Source organism: Ambystoma mexicanum, chromosome 1q (assembly GCF_040938575.1).
Source record: "Ambystoma mexicanum isolate Mex_15411 chromosome 1q, UKY_AmexF1_1, whole genome shotgun sequence".
Lineage (NCBI taxonomy): Eukaryota > Metazoa > Chordata > Amphibia > Caudata > Ambystomatidae > Ambystoma > Ambystoma mexicanum.
This window is the reverse complement of record NC_090922.1, coordinates 1,097,988,449-1,098,004,722: the sequence shown is the minus strand read 5'-3', so window position 1 is coordinate 1,098,004,722 and position 16,274 is coordinate 1,097,988,449. Positions and strand designations below refer to the sequence as shown.

The window sequence follows — 16,274 nt, the reverse complement described above, 5'->3', positions numbered from 1 at the left end:
GCAAAGAATGCCCTTCAGGTGGAGATATTCGAATATGGAGAGGGACCCCTGCCTAATAGCATCCCTCAGGACCTCGTATGGTAGGAATTCCCCCTCCCGGAACAACTTCCCCACCCATTCCAGTCCCGAGTCGGACCAGGCCTGTGCCTTGCAGAACCCCCTACTACCCAGTTTGAGGGGGTGTCCCCAGAGTGAGGACATCGGAGATGGCCACGACGTTAGGTGCGCTGTCTGGGGGCCCTCCTTCCAGATTGCCCAAAGAACTCCCAGGGTGGGGTGGGTTTTAAGTCTGTTTGGGATGAACCTGCGCGGGGCCCAGAGGAGGTCTCGAACTTTAAGAGGGTGGGCATCCATATCCTCCAAGTAGGACCAGTAGGTGCCCATCCCTTCCCTCATGTGCTCCAGGAGGACGCGCAGTTGGGCGGCGCGGAAATAAAGTTGGAAGTCTGGTAAGCCAAACCCTCCCTCTTCTCTCGGTAGGGTCAGGACCGCCTTTGCGGTCCTCGGGGTCCTGCCCTGCCAAATAAACTCACGCACCGCATTCTGTAGAGTCCTAAAGGTTTGGTCAGGGACGCTGGTTGGGAGAGAGGTGAAGCGATACAGCAGACGCGGCAGCACATTCATCTTTACTGCCGTCATGCGGCCGTACCAGGACAGAATCATTGAACCCCACCTCCTGAGGTCCGCGGTAATTCCTGCTAAGACGGGGTCATAGTTGGTCGGGGCGAGTTTTGATAGATTCCTGGTGAGGAGGACGCCCAGGTATCGGATAGAGACATTTCCCACTGCTATCCCGTTAAGTATGCCCACGGAGTCTAAGCCCGGGTCCTGTGTTCTCATGGGGAGCAGAACTGATTTAGACGTGTTAATCTTCAGCCCAGAGAAGCGCCCGAATGCGCCCACCAGAGACAGGAAGGGGGAGGGAGGAGCTGGTATCCACCAGGTAAGCCAAGATGTCGTCCGCGAACAGGGAAAGCTTAAATTCCACTTCGCCCCTCTTAACCCCTTTGATATCCGGGTGTGATCTAACTGCTATGGCCAGGGGCTCCATTGTAAGGACATATATCAGGGGGGACAGCGGGCATCCCCGTCTTGTGCCCCGTGAAAGGGGGAAGGGATCCGACAACCTGCCATTCACTTTTACCCTTGCCTTTGGAGCTCTATATAGTGCAGCCACCCATCCCCTGATATGTACGCCAAAACCCATTTTCTGGAGGAGGTGTTCCATGTATCTCCACTCGACCCTATCGAATGCCTTTTCCGAGTCCATGGAGAGGACACTCGCATCGAGGTCCGACTCCTATGCGTGGTAGAACAAGTCTCTGGTTTTACGGATGTTGTCTGAGCCCTGTCTTCCCCTTATAAATCCTACCTGGTCCCTGTGGATCAGTTTCGGTAGTATCTTCTCCATCCGCCTCCCGATTACCTTGGCTAGGATCTTAACATCAATGTTCAACAGGGATATTGGGCGGTAGGAGGAGCCCTCCGTGGGGTCCTTTCCTTCCTTGGGCAACACGACAATTATGGCCTCCATCATGGAGTCCGGGAGGGTCCCCCCCCTCTAGTACTGCGTGGAAGACCTTCACTAAGTGCGGGGCTAGGGTCGAGCGAAACCTTTTATAAAAGTAGACTGTGAAGCCATCCTCGCCCGGGGAAGTGCCCACCTTCATCCCGCTGATTGTGTGTTCCACCTCATCCTCAGTCACCAGGCCCTCCAACCCCTCTGCCATCACCCCAGTCAGGTCCGGTATTTGTATTGAGTTCAGGAACCCTTCTATCTCCGCGTCACCCCCGTTATATTCTGATGAGTATAGTTTTTCATAGTATCGGCGGAAGGCCTCTCCTGTGTGGGGAGTGTTGTGGCCTATTGACCCCTCTTTGTTCTTTACTGCTTTCACCATTCTGCTTCTCTGTACCTCCCTCAGTTTCCAGGCCAGGATCCTATCCGCCCCATCCCCCTTTTTGTAGTACTTTTGCTTAACCAGTTGGAGACTCTGTTCCGTTTTGTGCAGGAGGAGATCTTTTAACTGGAGCCTATAGTTGGCCAGAGTGGTGAGCTGATCTCGATCCAAGGGAACTGCTGGGGGACCCCCCCGGCTGGAGTAGAGCCATTTTCTCTCTCAGGGATTTCTCCTGGGCATCCCTTACTCTTTTATTTTGGGCACCCATTTTGATAAGGAGTGCCCTTAGGGTTGCCTTGAAGGCGTCCCATAGGGTGTGCAGACCTACCTCCCCATTGTCGTTAAACTCGAAGAATTCTGTAATGGCATCTAGCACCTCCTGAGCGTGGAACTCATCCTTCAACAAAGAGTCGTTGCATTTCCATCGTCCCCTACGGTCGCTTAGCCAGCCCCTTGCAATGGTGGTTCGGACCATGTCGTGGTCTGACCAGGGAACAGGGTCGACCTTGTGGCCAGTGACGAATGGGTGCAGGGTCTCGTCCACTAAGATGTAATATATTCTGGAAAAAGATGAGTGAATGGCTGAATAATATGTGAAGGAGGGGGCTCCCGTCCTCGGAGTCGGGACCGTGTCCACCAGACCTAGTCCTGAGTTAACCCTTTGGAAGGTCCAAGCCATGGTCTCATCCGTTGCCCTGGATAACTGAGGGCCAACGCGTTTCCTGTCCTGGGTTGGGTCCAGGTCCATGTTGAAATCTCCCCCCACCACCAACCCACCCCAGACAAAAAGCTTGAGTTTCTCCCCCACCTCCTCCCAGAATTGGGCTTGACCTTCGTTTGGGCCGTATACTACCGCTAAGGTAAGTGGGGCGCCCTCCAGGGACCCTCGTACCAACAAGTTGCGGCCCTCAGGATCTTTCAGTATGTCCTCTTTTTCGAAATCAACAATCCTCGCCAGGGGGATGGCTACCCCTCTTTTTTTACCCTTGTGGGATGCGCAAAAAACCTCCCCTATTCCTTCCCCCCCGCATCTTGGGCTCCTTCCCCCGTGCCCAGTGAGTTTCTTGTAAGAAGAGAAGGTCAAGGTTAGCCCTCCTAAATTCCCTACAGACCAGGGACCTCTTTGTGGGGGTGTTTAGGCCCAGTACGTTGAGGGAACCAACTCCCAGGGCCGGCGGACTCTCAGCGATTATCTAGGATCGCTTCTCTCCCTGTCGACATACTCTCACCACCCTTTCCTGCGTGCTTCCTTGGTTTTAATTTGTGATCCCCCATTCCTCCCTCCCCACCCCCCTGGGTGGGCCTGAAACTTTTCCCCAACTGCCCCCCAATCCCTGTCCAGAACTGAACAACCCCAACTGTCGTGTGTCCCCCCTCCCCTCTCCCTGGCGTCCAGCCAATTAGTTCTGCCATCGCTGGCTTTGGCTGAACCATCAGCCTGCCCACCTCGACCAGGCCATCTGTGTAAAGCTCTTCGCCTTGAGCCCCCCTACCCCTTTATCGCAGCGTCCCCTCCCTGGCCCCCTTATACTTGCTGTTCGTGGGGACGCTGTGAGTAGTTGAACTTCCGAGACACCATTACACCATTTTGGAGCCTGACGGGTTGCCCCAGTCCTCAGTCCTCAGAGTCGTTCCGCTCTCTGTCTTTCAGTGGCGATGGTGTATTCATTTTTCTGAATTTCCTTGCGCCCGTTTTCCTCCTCTTGTCTCCCGATGGGCCAGAGCCACTTGGTCTGCCCGTCTCCGGGTCCGATGGGCCTCTCCGGGGGTTCAAGTCCGCTACGTAGTCCTGGATGGCTCCCCTTATGTCGTCTTCCGTAATCAGAGTTGACCGTTGACCCATATATTCGAAGGTCAGGGAGAAGGGGTAGCCCCATCTGTATCGCACCCCTTTCTCCTTAAGCAGTTGCGTTAGGGGGCGGCACATTCTGCGTTTGGCCAATGTGTAGGCCGAAAGATCCTGGTATATCGAGATCTGAGCGTTATTGTAAGTGATCTCCCGGGCTTTTCTGGCCTCCTCCGGCACTTTTGTCTTTTCCGAGTAATAGTGGAACCGGACCAAGATCGACTGGGGGCCCCCCCGTTCTTCCCCCCCGCCCTGTGAACCCTATCAAATGTGAGTTCCGTCGTCATCTCTTCTGCAAAAAGGAGGATGGTGATGTCCCTCATCGTGCGGGTGATGTCTCTCTCCATTTCTCCTTCCGATTCCGGGACCCCAAAGATCCTGAGGTTGTTTTTCCGTTCCCTATTTTCAAAGTCGTCCATCTGCCTGGCCCGCTCTTCGTCCCTCTTCTCCAGGGCCGCTAGCCTCATGCCTATTTGTATTTCTTGGGACGCAGATGAGGATTGGTTGGTCTCCACCTGTAGTAGTCTGTCCTCGACCTTATCCACCCTCTGGTCAATTTTTCAAATTTCTGGGCGATGTCAGAGCACATGGCCCTGATCTCCTGCAGGATCGAGGCGAAACCCTTTTCCATTGCCGCTGTGGAGGGTGCCGGGGCCTCCGGCTGGGCCATTTCGCTCCTGAGGGTCGTACCTTTGATGCTACTCACGGCCTCCTGAAAGCAAAATTCCTGCAATGTTTTCCTCCAGTTCATCTGGTCACCCCTAGTCCCCCACCGTCGAGACCACTGTGGCCCCTCACAAGGCAGCCAGTGATTTTCCTCCTGGGGATCCCGGGGGTGGAGGGCCAGTGAGAAAGAGGGTGGGGGGACCGGGGCCGGGTCTCTCCCCACCTGCCCCTAGTGTGACTCTGCTGCTGCGGGGGGTATCGGTGTTGGGCGGGCACACGCCCCGCCGTCGCTGGGCGGGGGACTCACACCCTGTCCAGTTTCGCCGTGGCAGTCGGGGGTTCTTGACGGAGCAGGCAACTGAATCCGTCCGGCCAGGGGGTGTCTGCGGGCGGGCACACGCCCCACCAATGCCGGGTGGGGGCCTCGCACCCAGACACCCCCCAGGGTTGTCAGGGGGGTTGTCGGGGCCTCCTCTGTGTCTCCCGTGGGGGAGTGAATGGTCCAGTATGGCCGAGGTCGCTGGCCTCACCGGCTCTCCCCTTCTTCAAAGGGCCTGGCTACTCCGCCTCGCCGTCCTCACCTAGTGCCTGCGGATCCATCAACGACCGAGGTCGGCATGTTCGCGCTCCCTCCACTCGCTCTTCTGATGGGAGCGGCACCTCTGATTATGCGCTGGGGTGCTGGGCCTACCATGATACGGGTGGTTCCCACCCTCCCGGCCCGCCTTGACTTTTTCAGGCTGTCCAGAGCCCAGCGACAACCCGTCCCGATGAATGGGGGATCCACTGCTCCAGTCCCCCAAGCCCCTACCTCCCGATGGCCTCGGGCAGTGTGTTCTGGCCCGGGTAGGGGAGGGGGTGAGGGCTCAGCTCGCGCTCCTGGTCTGTGCTCTCGGTCCGCTGGGGGCCGCTCCTCCCGCGGGTGCAGGCGGCCGACCGAGGAGCGGGGGCGGCCCGTCCCGCGCCTCCTCGCGGCCTCGGTGAAACGCCTCTGTTTCTTGGAAGTCGCGGCCGCCTAGGCCTCGTTTCCCTTCTCCTCTCGTGTGTGTCGGGGCCCGTTCTCAGGTTCCACGAGGTTCCCGGGGGTCGCTCTTTTGAGCCTAGGGTGCCCGGGGGGGTCACAACGCTGAGTCGCCACGTTGGGTTTGCCTGGGAGGGTTCGGGGGGGCTCAATCCTCTGATACGGGCTGGCCTCGGTGGGAGCTGTACACTCAGGCAGCCATTGCCTGTGCGCCCCGTGGTGGCCTCCTACCCTGGTTATTTTGTTGTTTTTGGCCCTGTTTGGTCTGGGAGGTATTAGAATTCTCTGGATTCACTTTTGGTGGCTGCTTTCCCTCATCCTTTTTCTGAGTGACCCTGAGTCACTTGAATCCTTGTGAGTAGCCCTGTTGGCCACCCACAAGTGAGCAGCCTTAGCTAGCCTTCTAGGATCTATTTCCTTTGAATCAGCTAAGTGCTGTCTGAGCTCAGGAAAGCAGGCATCATAAATTGACTCCAACATCACAAGATTTCTCATTCCCTCATAAGTGTTCACTCTGTAACCCTTAATCCATCCCTCTAAGTTCTTCGAACTTTCATTCACCCAGGTAGCCCAGGGGGTACCATCATGCTTTTTGAGGGTCCTAAACCTCTTAAGGTAATGGGAAGGGGTCTTCCCAAATCTAGCTATTAAAGCTAGCTTCACACATTCATAGTCCATCCTATCCACCTCCCCCAACTCCATTACCACATCAGATGCAACAGGGGGGAGCCTAGAGAACAACCAAGGAATCAACTGATTCCCTGTGATGTCCTGGAGCCCATGATTATACTCAAACATAGCCAACCAATCTAACACATCCAACTTAGGTTCATACATACCCACAATCTCTTTAGGCATCCAGGGTCTTTTGGGACTGGAACTCCTAGAGGATCCGGGGAGAGAAGAATTTTCCACAGGCAATTTCTTCATCTCTAGCTCATGCTTGAGCTCCATTTTCTCTGAGCCTTAGTTCTTGGTGCTTTTCTTCAGATTGGGCACTAATTCTTTTGAATTCTAATTGAAGTCCCATTTTTTCCAGTTCAATGAATGCAGGACTTAATGTGGGTCCTGACAAAGGTCCAGTAGACACAGGCTGAGGTGCTAGAGCAGGCAGAGGGCCAGGGGGAACAGTTACATTAGTTTCCTCTTCCTCTTCTAACTCCACAACAATGCTATCATTACTTTGATTCATATCATCCTCATGACTGTGGTTTACATTTGCTGGGGAGGTAGGCTCCTCTGAACCACTACCCAGACTTTGGTTCTCTAACAATCTTTCGATCAGTTCCATTTTCTTGCCTTTTACAGGAAGATCCTTGTGTCTACAAAGAACTCTTAAACAATCAGCATTTTTTGCAGAAATGGACTCCTGGCTGTAAATTTCCATGTTAGAAAATAAGCTTTTTAGTGCTAAGCTTTGTGGTTAGTTGCACCAAAGTATTTAGAAGCACTCTAAAATGTATACTCAATACAAATCCCACCGCTGTACACCAGTGTTAGGCAGAATCCTGTGCAGTTCCCTTGGGGAGCACTGCAAAAAGATTAAGACCACAGGAGTAAGCAGTAAACCCAATTGGTAGCAGTCTGCACCACCCAGATTTACCTGGTAGCTGTGGCTGAGCAGTCAGACTTCTCTCAAGAAGAGCAGGGCAGTATGTAGAGTAAACACAAGAGGGCCAAAAATACAGTGGAACAAGCAAACACTGACCAGAGCTTTGTATCAAAAGTATAAAATTATTTATTTAACACACACTTTAGGAAATACACTAGCACTATAAGTCAAAGCAAGTTCAAAACACAATTAGGAAAGTATTTACACCTCCCTTAGCAATTACTAGACAAGTCTAAGTTAAAACACCACTTTTTGTCAAAACAGAGGTGAGCGCGTAACCTAGATGGCACTCCAATAATTAGGTAAAAGGGAGAGAAAAAGGCAGGTCATAGAAATAAAACAGTTCCCAACACTTTTCTAAGTTCAAAGCAAGTCAGTGAAGGCAGTATACACTGTAGAGCCAAAGTTCATAGGCTAGGCCCACTTTAAATGGAGCAAAGCGAAATGTGCCCAGGATCACACGGTTTAAAATGCACTAAAAGTCTTTGCAGAGTGTTCAAAAGAGGTTGGGGTGATTCGAGAAGTAAAGTTAGAAGGTCTGGGGCCAAACCCAGTTGGAAGGCCAAGGATTTAAGGGTCACCTTTAGCAATCCGAAGAAAGGGAGGCCAGGTGGAACACAGTACCTTAAAGAGAGAGGAAGGTCCAGCGGAGGCAGTTGTTCCTGGCAGTGGATGCAAGTCGTGGTTTCGACCAGGGGAAGAGAAGATCTCGTTGAGGAGGAAACTTGTAGTCGTTGCACTGCCCAGGGAAGAGACCAGCCGCGGAGTTCGTTGGTAAAAGGTGCGTTCCTTTTATTCGCAGTCAAAGTGGTGAAGCTAGGCTATCCGGTCACCGGGGTGCTTGGCACGGGCGAGTCGAACAAGAGACGTCTTTGAAAGGCGAAGTGGCAAACTGGTTGATCCCACCAGCTCAGAGAGAGAAGACTCTTCCAGCAGAAGATCTCCTCTTGTCGTCAGGAAAGTGGTGAGGTTGTTGCAGCAGGGCTCCACCGGTGGTGTTGTCGTTGCAGATGGCTCAGCTTCTTCCCTCTTCGGATTTCTTAGGTCCTGTGGAGACTTCTCAAGTTCCAGTCCCAAAAGCCCTGCTTTTATGCAGAAAAACCCCCGTTCAACAGCCTAGCTGTCACTCAAACATGCTAAGTGGTGAGCTGGGCGGCTCACCACTGGGCCAATCAGAATAGAGTGCGACTTGAGTTGCTAAGGCAACACAGTCCAGGGTGCCAATTCCCCTTCCCACACATCCTGTGGAACCCAGACAGAGTGGCACCATTTGGAGGGCTTCTGTGGAGAAGCCCGCCAAAAAGTGGAACAAAGGGCTCGACCTTGGTCAGAGTTACAGAGACGGACATGAACGCCATTTTTGAAAAGAGTTCTGGTAAAAAGACCCAACCGTTGATTTAATATTAAATAAATAAATCGGCGGTATCTTTAACATTGCACCAAAAAGTGGTGCGTTTAAAATCAATGGGAAAATCCCATAGGAAATATTCCGGTGGAATATTTTGCTTGGTAACCACTGCCACCAGCCAGAAACTCGACAAGGGGGGACTGTACAGTGCCCCCTTGAAAACAGACCCGGGGCAATATAATTAACCCCTTCCAGTACTTCCACAATATGATGGTTTGTACTGATTCTGTTCACAATTTAGGACTAGTAAAGTCAATGGTGACTTTACATGCCCTGGGAGACAGTAGTCAGTCCCAGGGTATGGAGTCTATGTTTGGGGGTCACTATGACACCCCTATGTTACTGCACTGAGGGTGCTGTGTAACCCACATGAAAAACAGATGATACCCTATGGAGTAAAAGTCCCCATAGCCCATAAGCACACAAAAAGTCAAAGACATACCTCAAATCATGCCTAAGAGTGGGAGGAAAAGAGTCTCACTCTTAGCAGGAGAAAAAAACAAACCTCAAAAATCCAGCAAAGCTGCTGGGGGACTCACTAGGTTTAGGAAATTAGCCTTAAAAGAGAATTCTCCCTAACATGGGTACAGATACAGACCCCAGTGCAAGGGGTGGCCCGGAGGCAGTGCGGGTGGGTGGCAGGGTGAGCAGGTACCTGGGCCCGGAAGACAGACGGTAGGCCAGGTGCACGGTGCTGAGAGAGAACAGATCAGCAGGGTAGAGGAGGGGCAAAGGCAGAAGCAAAGAGGAAGGTCTTGAGGTGCTTCCGGAACCGGAGATGGTTCTCCTCAAGTTTCAGAGTGGCAGGGAGGCTGTTCCAGAAGGAGGCACCAGCCGAAGACTGAGATCTACCCCCTGCTCATTTCTTAGAAAAACGACTGACCCTGAGGGAGTTAGAGGTATAGAAGCAAAGAGCTCAAGAGGGGAGGTATTTGCGGAGGGATAGCTGGAGATATTTTGGACCCAGGCCCCAGAAAGCCTTGTGGACAATGCAGAGGGTTTTGAATGTAATCCTTGCATCCACTGGGAACCAATGGAGAGATTTCAGAGCTGGAGAGATGCAATCCCAGGGCTTGAGGCCAAGTACAAGTCTTGCAGTCCTGTTCTGGATTAGTTGCAAAGGGCGGAGAGTAGAGACAGGTAGATTTGGAAAGAGGCTGTAACAATTGTCCAACCTAGAGAGAACCAGGGCTTGGGAGACAGAAAGCTTCTGGGGGAAGGAGAGGAAAGGCAGATTATCGCTGAGGAGGTGCAGTAGGAAGTTGGACTTTTTAGAGACATCAGAGATGTGGGCAGAGAAGGAAAGTGTGGAGTCAAAGATGAACCCGAGGTTCTTGGCTTCACAGGTGGGCGTTGGATGGGGTCCAAAGGAGGCCGGCCAGAGAGTGAGGGGAAAGCAGAGTGAAGGTGTGCCGATGAGGAGGATCTCCGTCCTGCTTGCATTCAGGCAAAGATCGCTGGCTGCACACCAATCTTGAATGGCAGTTAGGCAATCAGAGATGAGAGAATGAGAGGAGGTGGCCGATGGAAGCCTGAAAATGAGTTGAGTGTCGGCATAGCACTGGAAATTGGAGCAGAAAATGGCAATGCATTGGGCGAGAGTTGCCAGGTATTGGTTCAAATGCCAGGGTGAGAGGTTAGGACCCTGGGGAACACCACAGGTAGAAAGGGAGATAGATGAAAGGAAGGACCCAATTTAGACCTGGGAGGGTTGATCATTGAGAAAAGCTGTCAGCCAAGCAAGAGCCTGATCGGTGATACCCAGGTTGTCACGGAGTTGGTTGAGCAGGATGGTATGGTTGACCTTGTCAAAGGCAGAAGAGATATCGAGTAGGATGAGGACAGAGGGAATGTTGGAGTCAAGGTTGGAGAGCAGATCTTCACGGATGTTGAGGAAAGCAGTTTCCATGCTTCTGGCAGCTCTAAAGCCAGACTGATGGTCGTGGAGACAGCCAACAGAATCAGATTGAAGGTTAGTCTGAGAGATGGCCAGCTCTTTGAGGAGTTTGGCTAGAAAAGGAGTCATGGAAATTGGGAGATAGTTAGCCGGACAAGAAGGATCAGCTGTGGGTTTCTTGAGAAGAGGGTGCACAAGGGAGTGCTTCAAAGGGGAGGGGAAGGCTCTTTAGGCAAAGGAGAGGTTGCAGAAATCGGCAAGGGCTGGAGCGAGAGTATCCATGTAGTCCTTGATGGTTTTAGCGGAACAGGGATGAACCTGTTTTGACGAGGCTTTCATAGATCGGACTTGTCTAGTGACCTCGTCAGATGAGGAAAGGAGGAGAAAGAGTGTGGGGGGGTGGCTGAAGGAAGGTCTGCATGCGCAGAAGGAGAGGATGGGAGAGAAAGGGGAGGGGAGGAGAGGGTGTACAGGATGTCCTTGGTTTTTGAGATAAAGTGAAAGGCAAGGGCATTGCAGAGAGCCTGGGAGGCAACAGGAGGGGTAGAGACTGCAGCAGGATTGGCTGATCTTGCAGATTTTAACGAGCTCGGCCGAGTTGTTAGATGCCGTAGAGACACAGGCTTGAATGTGGGCTCTCTTCTTGGTGAGGACAGAGAGTCGGTATTTCCTTTGGAGCAGGCGACAGGCCAGTTTGTCAGAGGATGAATAAGAAGCCCTCCATTTCCTCTCAGCCGCCCTACACTTATGTTTAAGTGTAGCTAGGTCTGAGTCATGCCAGGAGTTGCACTTGGCTTTGGACTTCAAACAGATCCTGATGACAGGGGCAAGAGCATTAAGAGTATCTGAAATAGAAGACTAGAGTATAGTCAGGGCTGTGTCAGGATATGAGTCAGCCAGAGGTGGAGGGGTGGAGAGAAGGTTAAAGGTGGTGGTGAAAGCCTCAACAGACACACGCTTGTGTCCGAGAAGGTAGGTGGCGGTGTTGGGGTAGACTTGGCCTGGGGGAAGAGAGGGAGAGATGAGAGAAGAGGAGGGAGTGATCGCTCCAGGAGAGAGGAGTGGTCAGGGGGATGGGGAAGGAGAGGTCGGAGGAGATCAAGACATCAAGTGTGTGCCCTGCAGAGTGAGTCGGGTCAGAGGGGAGGATAGAAAGGGAGAGGGATTCGCAGAGGTCACGGAAGAGTACAGAGGAGGAACAAGGAGTCTAGATGGATATTGAGGTCCCCGAGGAGGAGGAGTTGAGTTGAAAAGACCAGCAGGGAGGAGGAGAGGTCCGCCCACTCACAGAGGAATGAGGTGATGTGACCAGGAGGCCGGTAGATAGTAGCCACGGTAAGAGAATAGCTAGGAGAGAGAGAGAGCCTGCAGACAAGGCATTCAAAGGAGGAGTAGGTCTGAGTGGGAATGAAAGAGGAAGGAATCCACTCAGGAAAAATTAGGGCTGCACCCCCACCGGACTGGGAGGATCTGGGTGCGGAGAGGATCTTGTAGCCATCAGGGAGGAGAGTGTCAAAGCTCATGACAGAGCTGGCCATGAACCATGTCTCCGTAAGACCAAGGACATTGAGGTCAAGTTCTTCCAGGAGGTGGCAGATGTCTGAGGAGTGTTTGACAGCAGAGCGAGAATTAAGAGTGGCAAGATGAAGAAGGTTGCCAGCCTTAAAGACCTTCCGGGGAGGGGTACAGATCAGAGGTACACCCTCCGGAGGAGAAGGAGCCCTGGGTGGGGCAGACGAGGAGAGAGAGAGAGCAAGGTAGCCAAGGGGGGAAGAGGAGGGGACAGCAGGAGATGAAGGGAAATTGATGAGGCGAGGGAAGTGCCTATCAAAGAGGAGGAGATTGGCCTGAGGGCTTTGGACCATGACAGTGCCATTAAGGTAGACATTAATGGTGACTTTAGAGGAGTCAAAGGAAGCCATGAAAACTTCCCACCGAGTGCCACCATTAATGGGAGAGGAGGAGACAGGACGGAGCACAGAGATCATATGAGGAGTCCATAGATCTGGCGAAGGAACGACAAAGAGGATGTCGGTGAGGGTCTGTCTGGAGGAAGCGTTGGAGTAGGGGTCTGCTATAGGAAGACCAGGGTTGGAGGCCAAGATATCCTTTTTGAACTTCTTCCTACCAGACTTGGTGAGAAGGGAAGGATAGTCAATGGCGAAGCAGTTGGAAAAGATAGGAGAAACAGAGAGCGCCATGGGAGTGGTAGCAAGGAAAGGAGGGAGAGGCGGGGGTAAGGCAAGTAGGTGTGGAACAGAAGAGAGCAATGAAGTCACTGGGCCAGCAAGTTACAGAGAAGCAACAGTTTATAAGAAAATAACATAGAAATTAGCAATGGACAGCAAAATTTGACTTTTAAACCCAAAGCAAAAACAGAAAAATTTGACTTTCAAACCAAAAGCAAAAACTGCAAAATTAGATTTTCAAACCAAAAGCAAAAACAGCAAAATTTGACTTTCAAACCAAAAGCAAAAACAGCAAAATGTGACTTTCCAATTTGGGTCAGATGTTATTATTGCAGTTTAGGTGCTCGGGAGCAGAGAGGACACATAGCAGTGTTCTGGTAGCAGACATGGGCCTTAGGAGTGTGCCCTTGGTGAGGGGGGCCGGCTAGAGCCTGCCAGTACCCAATTGGCCAGAATAAGGCAGACAGCAGCCAATGCCAGAGCAGGACAAAAGACGGCAGCCTCGGCACACTGCCTTAAACAAACAAAACAGCAAGTTGGCCATCTTGAATGCACCTCATGGTTAGTAGATAGGCAGGCAAAATGACCAAAAATTTCCAGGAATTTATGCAGCAGGCGACAAGATTTTGAGGCGAGGCGGCAAGGTAGCACACTGGAAATGTGCTGTAATTACTATGCTTTTGTGCAAAGAAATAAACTTAAATACCTAAGATTCCAGCTGCCATTTCACCCCCCAGTCTGGAAGGGCATTCCTATGTCGGTTTTGTAACCCTGCCAGAGAGAACAGGATTTATTTTTCTCTGTTAATCTGAAATTCTGATAATTTCCTGAAGTTGCCAGTACCTTCAGTATGATCGGGATATTCACCAATGGGTTACACTAAACTATCATCGCCAAATAGAGCAATTATATACCTTACCCCCTGCAAGAATGCCCGCCTTTTGGATATATGTGCTAAAGTATCTGGCCAAGGATTCCAGTGCCATGGAGAATAATATGGGTCACACAGGGCAACCTTGCCTTGGGCCCCTTTCCAGTATCCATCTTGACATACCCAGCTTCCTGTTTTCACCCGTGCCATTGAGCTATTGTAAAGTAGCCTTAGCCATCTCAACATTCCTTTCCCCAGCCCAAAGGCCTCCAGAAACTTAAAGAGCCATGGCCATTCTAAGAAATCGAATGCTTTGACTGCATCGAAAAATGTAAGTGCTATTTTAGACAATCTCATTGCCAAACCCTTCTCCCGAATTTTGGCATTCACATTTAACAATGAGGCTGATATGAATCGCAATAATTTGTATCTTTATTTTTCTTCAGGAGAACAGTGATCACTGCTTCTTCCCGCTTAGTTTCCAGGAGAATTCCTATCTGAAACGCGCAATCATAAACTCTCTTCAGTTGTGGTACTAGAACCTCTGCGAACCTATGATAAAATCCGACCGTGAAACCATCACTCTCAGGTGATTTGTTTTGTTGGATATATGTTATGGCGCACAAGATTTGCGATTCCTCTGTCGCTGCGTCTAGTCCATTTCTGATTTCCCAGGATAATTTAGGCAGCTGTACCAAACTGAATTCAGCTGCCTCTATTTCCAAATATGTGCCCTTGCTTGCATGTAGGTCTTCATAGTATTTCATGACACTTCATGTATCCCCAGTCCTGGTTGACATGCTGAGTAATCACCGATTTAGGATACTTGAACACATTAAGTAGTATCACTAAAACATTTGTTCTTTTTCTTTGCTCACTACTGTTTTTTCCTGTTATCGGCTTTCACTTTTATTTTTCGAAATAATTCCTTTGTTGTACAATTGACAATGGGAATATGAATAATTGACTGCATTCTGTGATTTACTAATGATTCAATTAGAGTTAAGAATGCCATTTATTTAATTGTACTTTCAAAGCAAGCTGCCAAAGCAAGCAGCCTTGAAAAAAACCCAAGAGGTCGAAAAACGTATCGGTTTAGGATTGAAGGAACCAAAAAATATTCTTACACTACATGAACTCGATTGTTTGAGTCTAGAAATGTCATGAGCCTTAGAGATATATTAAACATTGACCACGAGTTATGAGAATCCTACACCACTCAAGAGAACGGCAAGAAAGTAGACTTGTGTTTTAGTACACATGTAATCTTGGCAACAGTGATTGATATTGTGGCTATGGGCATAGCCACTGAATAACTGTGCACACGCATCAGTCTGAAATTCTAAAAATGATACAAAACCCTTGGTGTAGCTTTCACTGTTTCTCTGCGCAATCCTGATTATACAGAACTATTATTAGATGAATGCGTTCATTGACACTCCAAAAGATCTAGTAAAGTGTTTAAAGATAGTTTTCCTCCACTGCCGAATTTTGAGTTAGACTTTGTGTTGGAGGATTTACCTCCAGCAACACTAGAGGTAAATCCTTCACTTCAACACAAAAAAGTGGTGAATTTACCACATGCAAAATCCCCAGGGAGTCCTATGTCCATGCAACCCCTTGTAATCGGTCAGTTAATCTGCCTGCCTGCGTGTTGGTAATTGTAAGAGTTTGGCAGTATTTCTATGAAAGTATTTAGAAGAATTTACATTTTAAACTGTTGATGTTGTTTTTTTTTTTTTTAAACAGACTGAAATATGGACTGAGCTCAACAGGATTGAAAACAATTTCTTAAAACCTCTGCATACCGCACTTAACATGTCAAAAGCCCACTATGAAGCAGAATTAAAGAATGCAAAAGAGAACCTGCATGGTAGGAGTTTACATTGATTGTCTCTAAACAAGGGACTTCTGCTTTTCATTTGCTTGGAATGCGTGTGCTCAGGGTGTGCGGTCAATTAACTTCTTTCTCACTGTATTAGCTATGTATTTCTTACAAATATAAATGAAATGTCCAGCAGCAGATTAGACTCTTCGAAATTAGGTTTTTTTTAAATCTTTGACATTTTGAATGGCATTTCTTTGCTCTAGATGGTTTTAATGTCAAATGAGTTTGTATTCCCCACATGTCATAGCTCCAGTGTTTCTGTGACAATGGCTACATCAAGCATTAATGACCAAGGTTTAGCATACACTTAGAATGATGACGTTGGGGTAGGAAAGAACATTTTAAAGACTCTATTTCTACAAGTTGTCTGATGGTTTCTGTCTTGCAAAGCTGGCCTGGTTACTGGCCACTGTTCTTTGTCATTTGCTGCAGTCTGTTTGGAAACCTAGTACTGAATAGTTTGATTTGTATCTGTAGTTGATCTGGCAACTTGGACTTCATTTCCCAGTATGTACTTTGTTTTTCCACTTTTTTCCTCTGTGAATTCGGGGGATCCAGACATTGGCGTCCAGCAGGAAAAATTGTATAGTCTTTTTCTGAAAAATTGAGAATATGGTCTTCAGTTCCCACAATGCGTGGCTTCTTCATCTGGATTCTTTCTCACACAGCCTATTCCTCAAAATGTTAAATGTGGTCAGTTTCCCTCACTGGTTCTTCCCCCATCTACCAGACTTGCAACATCTTCCCATTTAGCAAGGTGTCTTTCGGGTGTCAACTTCTTACTTTGACGATTTCATTTGTAGTCTCCCACTTATAATGGTACCTCTGTCTTTGTTTCAGCCAAAGGCCCCTCTGTGTTCTCTCTTTTGGTCCTCTCCCGACATACATACTATCATGCCTTGGTACATTCGGGATTTGATTGTACAGTGCTGTTATTTTCCAGCACTGGACAAGCATTTCCTTAGTGGAGTGGAG

The 16,274-nt window shown here is 49.9% G+C and overlaps 1 protein-coding gene across 9 annotated transcripts in view; it reads left to right on the top strand.

Moving 5' to 3' along the window:
* Positions 1-16,274, top strand: part of GLMN (glomulin, FKBP associated protein) — a 1,004,137-nt gene that overhangs the window by 831,157 nt on the left and 156,706 nt on the right. For all 9 annotated transcript variants that reach the window (XM_069641799.1, XM_069641796.1, XM_069641800.1 and 6 more), the window contains one exon: positions 15,161-15,284. In XM_069641799.1, the coding sequence (XP_069497900.1) occupies positions 15,161-15,284 (124 nt within the window). The remainder of the gene's footprint in view (positions 1-15,160; positions 15,285-16,274) is intronic.